Source organism: Glycine soja, chromosome 11, assembly GCF_004193775.1.
Source record: "Glycine soja cultivar W05 chromosome 11, ASM419377v2, whole genome shotgun sequence".
NCBI lineage: Eukaryota > Viridiplantae > Streptophyta > Magnoliopsida > Fabales > Fabaceae > Glycine > Glycine soja.
Window position 1 is genome coordinate 17,094,600 of NC_041012.1, and position 11,399 is coordinate 17,105,998.

General features: G+C 31.0%; 1 protein-coding gene across 1 annotated transcript; it reads left to right on the plus strand.

Moving 5' to 3' along the window:
* Positions 1-1,247: 1,247 nt before the first annotated feature.
* On the plus strand, positions 1,248-3,218 carry LOC114377132 (heavy metal-associated isoprenylated plant protein 3-like). The gene is made up of 5 exons (XM_028335538.1): positions 1,248-1,363; positions 1,475-1,607; positions 1,843-2,072; positions 2,254-2,338; positions 2,423-3,218. The coding sequence occupies exons 1-5, from the start codon at positions 1,259-1,261 to the stop codon at positions 2,881-2,883; spliced, it is 1,014 nt and encodes a 337-aa protein (XP_028191339.1). The 5' UTR covers positions 1,248-1,258; the 3' UTR covers positions 2,884-3,218.
* The last annotated feature ends 8,181 nt before the right edge of the window (positions 3,219-11,399 follow it).

Consider the following 11,399-nt stretch of genomic DNA (forward strand, 5'->3'; position numbering starts at 1 on the left):
GCAAACATCTCAATTCAATACTTAAAGTTGTATATGAAAATAATTTTTGAAGATAATACATATTAAAAGTAATAGAATTTATTTATTTATTACTTTAAGATTTATATGACATTCATTGAACTTTTCTATTTATATTGAATCTTTTTAATATACTTTTATAACAATATAAATTGATGTTAATGAGAAATTTATTTATTTAAATATATTACATCTATTAAAAGTTATTTTTTTATTAAAATATTTCATAACATACTGTATGTTTACGGTAAAAAAAACTTAGTTTTGTTAACCACTTTTACAATATATGCAATCTAAATCATTGTTCTATTCTTTTTATTTTTATGAATATCATGTTATATTCTACTATATTATATATCCCATATATCTATCACATACTGAAAATCTTTGCACAAGTGTAATCAAAAAGGGATCTAATTGTTTCATGTTATTAAATATGATGCACACCCTTACAAGTAAAGCCCCGGGTAGCCAAGGAAAGTAGGTCTAATATTAATAAGAATATGACTCGTATTTCATAAGTACTTAGGTTAAAATTTTGCTGCAGATGTTAAGTGTTTGTTGATTAATAATGTATAAATATTTTAAAATCATAATGAATATTTAGAAAGAGAATTTTATTGTTTGTAATAAATGAATGATTTTATCAAACTAAAATAAAATAAGTATATGGTTAGATTAAAGTTTGTAAAAATTGCTCACGTCTTCCTTCTATAAAATTAAGTTTTTAAGACAAATTTTTTATATGTAAACATACTTTGAAGGGTAACAAAACATAAAATGTCACCAAAATGAATTTAATCTCAAACATAGTTTAACACTGTCTATGGTAGAAAATATTTGTAGTTTCTAACAAAAAAAAAATCAAGAAGTCTATCTGATATTGATTAAGGAATTTAAAAAAAAAACATTTACCAAAATTTAATATTTTTTTATGCATAAGAATAAAAAAAAAATAGTGTAAAAAAGGTTTATAACAACAACTGAGGCATCCACAAAGAAAAGCCAAAGCTATAAATGGATGAATAAATTAAGGTCCCAGCTGGTGGATAAAGCAAACATTAACAGTGTGCATTAAGGGAGGCCCAATCCAATTGAAGAAGGATGGTGAAACCACGACACCCATTTGCCTCCCAAGAGGCAATAAGTTTCTTCTTTCTTGCTCCAACTCAGTCAATACAATTAAATAACATGTTACGCGCAGCCTGGGCCCCACTCACCTACGCCATAAACACGCACCATGTGCTTATTGTTTCCCTGCTATATATACCCACATTTCGCCATAAAGTTTCACACTTACCACTACTACCAATACTCCTCGCACAACACAACCACAATGGCCGCGGTAACTCTCTCTCTTTCACTCACTCACTCACTCACTACTTTGATTTTGTTCTTCACATGTTAGTACTTAATTTGTTAAAGTGTGTGTTGTGTTGTGTTGATGATGTTGCAGAAGAAGAAGAATGGCGGCGGAAACGGCAACAACAAGGAGAACGAAGACAGCACCATCACCGTCGTCTTGAAGGTCGAAATGCACTGCGACGGTTGCGCTTCCAAAATCATCAAACACCTCCGCTGTTTCCAAGGTTATACTTGCTTCCACACACTCATGAAACTCATTTCATTTTCACCAGTACTATTTATGGATCTATCTGGCATTTAATCTCTGTATTTTTATAGCAAAATGCTAACCGTCAAAAGTGTTACCAGTATTGATTATTTAATTTTACTGTGATTTGTAATGCACCTTGAATTTAATTTATTATTATTTATTACTGTGTTTGAATTTGAGAGTTGAGATTGGACTTTTTGTTGTTGAAGGTGTGGAGACGGTGAAGGCTGATAGCGACGCCGGGAAGGTGACCGTGACCGGAAAAGTGGACCCCACGAAAGTGAGGGATAACCTGGCGGAGAAGATAAGGAAGAAGGTGGAACTGGTGTCTCCGCAGCCCAAGAAGGAGCAGGAGAACGAGAAAGAGAACAAGGATGCTAAGGCAAACAACAAATCCGAGAATAACAAAACCCAGGACAAAAAAACCAAGGACAAAGAGGTTGGTTCATCACTGGTCCCCAACCTTTGCCCCCTTTGTTTATTTAATTTATTTTACTTTCTCTGCCACTGCCAGTCTGGGATTTTTTTTTTTTTTTCTAATTGGTTTCTGGTGACCTCTGTTAATTTTTTCAAAATTTATTTGTCGCTTATTGTTTAATTATGCTTAATTTAATTATCAGGTGGTAACCACCGCTGTTCTGAAGCTGGCATTGCATTGCCAGGGTTGCCTAGACAGGATTGGCAAAACTGTGTTGAAAACCAAAGGTTAGTTAATTAATTATTATTATTATTATTTAGTTTGTCTCTTGGTTTGGCTAATTGGGCATGAACTTGGACATGATGATGCAGGAGTGCAAGAAATGGCCATTGACAAGGAAAAGGAAATGGTGACTGTGAAAGGGACAATGGATGTTAAGGCTCTGGCAGAGAATCTCATGGAGAAGCTGAAGAGGAGGGTTGAGGTGGTTCCTCCAAAGAAAGACAAGGAAGGTGGTGGTGGTGATGATGAGAAGGAAGTATCAGGGAAGAAGAAGAACAAGGGTGGTGGTGGAGGAGACAAGAATGAGAATATTGAAGATGGAATAGAGAAAATAGAGTATAACAGAATGGAGTATTTGGCACCACCTGCTTTTGGCTTTGGTTATGGACCTTATGGTGGTGGTTATGGACATGGACATGGGCATGGGCATGGCAACATTGGTGGGTATAGCTATGTGCCAGTGTACCCGGAGCAGATGCACTTTCACTTGCATGCACCACCACCACAAATTTTCAGTGATGAAAACCCGAATGCTTGTTCTGTCATGTGAGTGAGGTTGTTTCTTTCCATTTAACTGGGTGATGGATGGTGATAATGATGGTGTGCTTAGAGAACTAGATACTAGAGTCTAGAGTGTTTCTTTCCATTCTTTTTTTTTTCTTTCAATTTTTGGTTCTTAGAATTCCACGGGAACTTTTGAGATGTTTTTGTGTTTAGGGAAGAAAAGGGGGGTTTTGAATTTTGATGTGATTAGATAACCAATACCGCTGATATATTATTATTAAATGGGAATGCCAATTTCAGAATTTGTTATTACTAGTTGATGCATAATGTAAATGATGGAGTGATATGGAGTTGGAAATGGAATAGATCTCAATTCTGACACACCTTGGTCCAATTTGTTTTTGTTCTATATGCTGTGTTGTGTTGTGGAACGAAGAAGTTGCTGCCAATTTTCCCGATAATTTAATGATTGTGTATGGATTTTGATTTTTGAGGGATGGACAGAAAAGGGCGCTGGCATGAACATGTCCTTATTAGGTGTCCTGTGTCCCCAGAGAAGGGTGTTTGGTGCACTCATTAGTTATGACGCTTATTCCTACAAGTTTCTTGTGTGTCCTTTCCTTTCTCCCTTTATAACTTGTCCACTACTACTCGTATAGTACTACACCTTAGGCCACGCCATTTGCCTCGAAGTAGGGTTCGTTAGTGGGTTTAAACTCTGTCCTTTTCTCACCTTTATCATTTGTCCTATATGTTAAACTGCTCTTTTCCATATACGCTTTCCAATTTGGCTCTTTCGTTGTTTCCAATGCTCCCACGAATTAAAATGCTGCTCAGCTCTCAGCTCTAATACAAATATATAATCGGGTTTAATTCAAGATGTTTTTCATAGAAGTGGGATTATCCATTTGTATTTTGATGGATCTTATTCTTCCCCGCTACTTGAGTAATAACTAAGTGGGATTATCCATTTTGAGTGTCTTCAAATCCCTTAAAAGAAAATTATTTTGGTGAATAATTGAGTTTCAATCATTTCTAGGTTAAAATTAATTCTTTATTAATCAATTATTAGTTAATTAATAGATTTTTTATTTTTTAGAGAAATTATATGAAAAAATGTGTACAAATTAATTAATTTTAATTTATGAAAAAAATTATTTTTTTATTCTTATTTTCTTCTCTTAAAATATTTCTAAAGAAACTTATTCAAAAGACCCTATTTATATATTTGAATTATATATACAAAATCAACCATTTATGCGTGTTTACATGTGACTCAGTTTTCATAAAAAAAGAAAATAACCATAATCATTAGTGTTATGTGATGATTATTTACTTCTATTAATTACTGCAAAATACTGTTTTATATAATGATTATTATGAATGACTTGTGGATTCTCTTTATGATCACTTAATGCCTATGCATTTATTTGTGCACAAAAGTTGTTACATCCCCTGTAACAACTGAGCTACAGTATTTGGGTTGCATGTGCTACATGACCCTAAGAACAAACGTGAGGGATCATGATGACAATGCATCGGGTTTTATGCATGGCATATTTCTTTGGCGACGATGATGCTATGCATAACCACTGACCACGCTACCGTGCACTCAATGCCCCCTTGATTTTTGCTGCCTTTGGCAAAAGAAACAAGAACCTTTGTAAAAGGATGTGAAAAGCCAAAAACCAGTGGGTTCAGGAACACTTTTAAGCAATGTTTTCAAATCAAATTCGTCTTCTAATTAGTGATCAGTGAAGATTTAAATTTATGATTCATTAGTTTGACTGGTTAAATTGATGATAATTAAATATAAATTTAATTGTATCTTTGGTTCTTAAACTTAGTACATAAAAATTCAATTAAAATACGACGATAATGCAAAAAAAAATAAATTATATTATCATTCAATTTTTTTAGGAGATATTATCACTCAATTATGGATTACTATGTATGGTTAACAATTTTAGTTTTGTAATAAATATTTTACAAGTGACACTTAGAGTGGTTTTTAATTGGTTAAAAAGGAAAGATATTTTATAATCATAATTAAATTCATATTATAATATGAGTAATAAATAACATAAGATAATAAAAGAATAAATAAAATAATATTTACTAACATGAAAAGATCATAATTGTTTTTAATAAATAAACTAACAGATAAAAAGTGGCTTTTTTGTGTGTGATAAAAAAAAGTGGCATAGCCATTGCACTCCTTTTCCCTTTCCCTTTTATATACTTTGATGTTAATTCTTTAATCTAGTTTTTTTTTAATAATACAAGAATATTCTGCCTACTTACATAGCGAGGAGTGATTGACCTTTTTGGGTCATTTTTACGAACTTTTTATTAAAATGAGTTACAAATTATTGACATGAGTTTGTTTTAACTAAAATTCAGGGTCAAATTGATAATTGAAGAACTTGACAATTGAGTAAGAAAAAAAGATGAAACAATAATTTTAAATAATTATTTCACCCTTAATCGTTTTAAAGGAAGTAACAATTTCGAATTGTTACTTTGTCACATCAAAACAAAGTAGTAATTCAATTTTGATGGTTTGTCATGTTAGTGTTCAACAATTTGAAATTGTTGATTTGTTGATATAGCTACTCGCAGGTGGTGCTGCTTTGTATACGTGCGGCTTGAGTCCACAATAAAAAAATTGTAAAATATACGAATCAACATTGATTCAAGGTATACGTGAAAACAACACTATACTTAGCATCGAAACAACAATTTGTATTACATGGGTCCTTTGTTTCCCTAATTATAAATATGTTGATTTTTGCTCTTATAATTTTTCCTTCCATAACCCTTTTGTGCATATATAATTCAAATATCAAGACCCACTTAATCTAGCTGTTATTGTTCAAAATGGAGTTAAGGATAATGTTGTTTTGATGTTAAGCATAATGTTATTTATACGTGTACTTAAATCAATGTTGATTCATGTATTTTACCATTTTTTATTACAGACTCGAGCTGCACACATATGAACCAGCGGTTGTGGATAACAATATCATCAAACCAACAATTTTAAATTGTTGAATGCTGATGTGACAAAGTAACAATTCAAAATTACTGGTTTGTCATGTTAACGTTAAACAATTTGAAATTGTTAGTTCATCCTTTTTACTTACTAAACTATTAGATTCTCAAATTATCAGTTTGATCTTGGACGTACTTTGATCAAAACATACTCATGTCAATAATTTATTTTAAAAAAACCCATTTTAGTAAAAAGGTTTGTAAAAATGACCTAAAAGGGTCAATCACTCCAAAGCCAAGGTCAACCAAACCAAACATGAAATACTTTTCGGCTTTTTTTCTTTTAATAATTGTTTTAATGAAGTGTATTCACAAGTAGGTATGCTTTCCTGTATATTCACAAAAACAAAACATTATTCATTTTAAAGATTCCGTATCCACATGGCTAAAGGTCTTCTATTTTTATAGACTTTTCCATTAGGCTAGCTCTAAGACGGTGAGTGGTGACCAGGGAAATGCAGATGATCAATATAATTGAGTTTAGCAAAATTAGACAAATAAATAAAGGTATTTGTCTATACATATGGCAATTGAGCTATGTACAATACAAGATTTTGCTAAGGTCAAATTATTGTTTTTTAGTATAAGGGTATTAATAAACCACAATAAAAAAATATTTTAAGATACAATAAAAGTGTACATTGTTAATACATTTATACTATAAAAATAATGCTCCATACAGTTATCCAAATCCGTACAATAAATTATTCATTTATTTGAAAGTCATAAATTCAATTACTATTATTTTCAATTGGTGGTGTGTTTATATTTGGTTGAACAATAATTCACACGTTGCTCACAGAGTCACAGTGGTGGCTAGGTTGAAGCTTAGGAAGGCATTTCACACACAGGCAACACAGGTTGGTGCCTAAATTCTACGTACTAACGTATATTAATGAAAATAAAATAAAATAAAGTGAGCTTTATTCAGAGTTGAATTTTTCCCAAATGGGGCCACACACGTAAAGGGTAAGGCACAGCACTAAAGGACCTTAAATATTCTTTTCCAGACATAAGTTTGAGAAGGAAAAGGTTAAGGGTTGCAAAAATTTATTCAGCTAGCTGATGCCTTCTTGGCATTTGGCAATACGCTTTATGCAAAGATTACTGCCAAACGTTCTCTATGGAAGCTCCTTGTTTTGTGCATAAAGCAAAAGCAAAAAATCAGAGTTCTTGCTCTTACTTTTAATTAAGTGATTCCCTGTAATTTACAAACACTATTTATCCAAGTTAATTATAATTTGGCCAGTGTAGCTAGCTATATTCACGTTCCATTAAAGATCCCAATCATTTAAATCTTCTAAAAATGTATTGATTGCTTCGTTTCTTGTTTCAGGTGAATGGAAACATGAAAATATCATATGTGAGTTTACAAAATACTCCTATAATTAACCATGCTATTATACAGTGTGTTTGGAAACATGTTGAGAAATAAAAAAATCATGTTTGAGATGTGGAAGTTATGATTATTAACTTTTTTAAAATCATACTTGGATTTGGAAAATCACATCCAAGGATGGAAGCAAACAAATTTTAGTATGAATTCTTTGTGTATTAAACATTACTTCTTTTAAAATGGAGTATACGATAGTGATTATTAATAAATAAAAATATCATATAGTTTTCCTTTTCCTTGAAGAAGCCAAAATAATAAGTATATACACAATGGAGTATATGATATAATAAATATGACAACCAAGCAGATGTGCCAAGGCTAGAGGGTAGAGAAGGAATTTTTTGTACCACATAGTAAAATATAAAAAAATATCTGATTGTAAAATTTCATTCAATAATTTTACAGTTCAAAAATTAGGAAAGTAAAATAAAATAAATTTTGATAATTTATATTAAATTATAAATTAAACATAAAATTTAGCAAAAGCCCCAAAGCTTTTAGATACAATCCTCGATCGCGATGAGTATGTACAGAGCCAAGCTCTGAAACTTGACCTAACAATGCAAGCTATATGACCAAATATCAGCTTGTGCTTATCCTTCAACTCTTCCTTTTGATCATTGAAGAAACACAATTAATGGCCGAATATGACAATTGGTAACAAAAATCATTGGTCAAAAAGTCTTCTCGTCTTTCTTAAAAAATAGAAGATCTCAAGGGTTAATGGTTATAATTAGTTTGTAAATAATTGAAGTTTAGATGGATATGCAACTGAGCAACTTGCAGTAGGGTTTGTCGCTCAGTTGAGTCGAAAAGCTATGCTATATGTTGAATTTAGTGGGGTCTCGAATGAACATTTTCCAAAATTTATTATACCCTTTTCTTATCCATGGTATCATGGGCCATGACCCCAAAAGTCATTTCATGTAGAGTATGCCTTTTAAGACTTTAAGTCAATGGATTTTAGAGGCTTTCGAACATGAAAATAAAAAACAAATTTAGTAGGGTATCGAACGAGCAATTTCCAAAATTTAGTGTCCTCTTTTCTTCTCCATGGTATCATGCATGGGCCATGACCCAAAAAGTTCTTTCATGTGTATCTTTAATTTAAGACTTAAAGTCAATGAATTTGAGAGGATTTCGAACATGGAAAAGAACAACAACAAATAATTTTAGAGGCGTACGTGACTTTTTCTTCGAGGTTAGACGATGCAAAGCAAACACATAAATGAAAAGTATTCATAATTATGAGTGACTGAACAGGTAAAATGACCTTTTCAAAGAAATAAAAGTAAAATAAAAAACATATTACAGTGATAAGCAGTACTGGGACGTGCAATGGTACTCTTTATGCAAAGAAAGTTAGTAAGAATGGGATTTGGGCGTGAGTTTGAATTTTCTTATTGATATAAGAATTTGTATGTGAATAATTTGAATCTACGAGTATAATTTTTAGTCTCATCAACAAATGCAAATACATAGTCAAATATCATAATACAATCATATGAGATTTTTTTTAGCAATTGAGGTATCATCAACAATATTTGTCCTGTCATTTGAATTTCTAGACGGAGACATTCACTGTGTAATTAGTTAATTTGTTTTGCATGCAAGTAGGATTATCTAAGACAAAAACAGTTCACCAAAAAAAATAAAATCTAAGACAGAAACAATGACGAAGATCGTAATAAAGCTAAGGTTAATAGTTATCTATAGCTAAAGCAAAAAATGAAAAGTGCATTGGAACCAAAAGTTAAAGTAGATGAGATAATAAAAACAAAACTCAAATATATGAACAATGCTTAGTCAGTTGAAGAATGGCCGTAAATTAATAAATAATAAAAGCATAAAGATTTCTGAAGCAAATAAAGTTCCACGAAATCATGACAAAACAGTACTGCCAATGCACAAGAGTCTCCAAGGAAGGAAAGAATCAAACTAACATGAAGCTAAGTGTCAAGAAGAACAATGGAAGATAACATTAACAATGAAGCGCGTGCATATATAATATACATTTTTTTTCTTCTTTAAATCATGTTTTCAAATGAAAAATCTATACAAATTGAATATTGTATTTACGTCTGTCCTGTCCATACAATTATAAGCTTATATTATTATTCCTTAATATATATATTGCCTATCAAAAAAAAATTATAAGCTTCTATGCTGCTATAAAGAGAACTGCACATTTAACATGTAATTGCTAGTGCTATCATGTGAGTTTATCTTCTAATTAAAAACATACTCCCTGCAGAAGAAGCAAATGACCATAATTGAATTTTTCTTCTTTGGGCATTGCACTACAAAAGAAATATTTTACCCAATTTCTTCAAATGATATATACCTGCAAGATTTTCATAGAAATGATGTTTTGCATCTGCCATATATACTCCCTTCACCGTCTAGCATGATTTTACAATCTAGTGATGAACCCAAAAAGAGAATGTAATAAAAAATATTGTTGAAGTAACAAGCAAGACTATAGATAGCAGTACCCCGTGGACTCAAAAGTATTGGAAAGTCTGATATATCCCAAGTAATTGTTGTATAAAATTCTATATTACTGATAAATTAATAATTATTAATCAGAAAATATTTATTTTTGAGATTTCTTTACCAGAGAATAGACTTTATATTGTGACCACTGAATAATGGTGGTTAAAAATCCTTTATATTGTAGTTACAAAGGTCTTGTTGGGCATCTTTAGGAATCTAGCAAGTAGCAAATTAAACTAGCAACCTTTCTAAAATGTCATTTTCTTTCGTCTAATCTTGCTCTATTCCTTCTTCTTTTTTCCCCTGAATTCAGTGGGAACAAAATATGGTAGCAAAGATTCTGATTTTTGCAGAAAATAAGAAAAAAATATTTTGTAAACGTTTAAACTGTTATTTAATACAATAGTTATGTGAGTATTTAATGGTGATCAAATAAGAAGAAGAAAAATCAAATCAAGTTATTATTTTATTATTTAAATATTTTTAAAATGAAATAAAATTTTATCTCATACCTCAGATTGAAAACAAAAAATGAAAAAGATATTGAATAGAATAAAATAAAATAGATTTCATCAAATTATATTTTATTTATTCTCAAATAATAACTTTTAATATCATTTTGTTTTATTTCACTTTAATTTATTCAATCACTTTTCATCTCTCCAAACATAATTTTTAAGGTTTACCCTGATATTAACAAGAGCAACAATACAAATCTTATAGTCTTCTAGTACTAATAAAAAAAATACAAATCTTCTAGTTGGCGATTTGGGTTTGGTAATTTATCGGATTCTCATTAGGCTTAACAACCCTATTTGATATTTTAAACAGTGAAATTGATATTGGCCCAATACTATTGTTAATGGTTCCACGACATCATAGTTCCGTTTGTATAAACGTTTTCATTGTAGTGTAAGGGCGACATCATAGTTCCGTTTGTATAAACGTCTTCATTGTAGTGTAAGGGCGCGAGTAAAATATAAAACATAAACATATTTTTGTTTTAGATTTGGTAGGAAAACATGCTTTTGTATTATATTTTGTATGCACCCCTTGTATTATAATGAAAATGTTTTTTTTTCATATAAAGTGTGTATAAAATACTTAATAAAAATATGTCTCTGTTAAAGTATTTATTTTGACTTAAAAAAACATAATGAAATCACAACAATTCTGTGTGCCCTAACACAATGGAATTATGATATGGTTGTAACCGAAAACATGGGAAGTGAGGGAAAATTAGAGAGGCAGTTCATCCCATTTTTAAAAAGTGATAGGGCCAATAGTAATGTAATAGTGACCAATATCAATTCCCTTTAAATAGCCTCAGTAGGATCCAAAAGTATCTCCAATACATTTTGTTTTTCACCAAAAACAAAAATATAGCCTCTTGTTTACTATACTTCGACAAACAGATCAATGTTTTTGGGTTTGCCAACATGGATCAGCTATTTTTTTGGTCAAAACAAAATCAGACTTGTTTTAGGGTCGAAATTTGTAGCCCTTTCTTTTCTACACCTATATTTTCTATTCACACCCTATCTTTTTCTATTTGTTTTTTTCTAATATTTCCAGAATACCATTGTCCCTCTTTCCTTCTCATAGAAAATACCTCC

Bases quoted from the DNA above. Each gene is read 5' to 3' on its own strand.
- LOC114377132 (XM_028335538.1), top strand. From the start codon at position 1,259: ATGTGCTTATTGTTTCCCTGCTATATATACCCACATTTCGCCATAAAG. The intron at 1,608-1,842 runs GTTATACTTGCT...TTGTTGTTGAAG, and splicing joins ACACCTCCGCTGTTTCCAAG to GTGTGGAGACGGTGAAGGCT. The intron at 2,073-2,253 runs GTTGGTTCATCA...TTTAATTATCAG, and splicing joins AAAAAACCAAGGACAAAGAG to GTGGTAACCACCGCTGTTCT.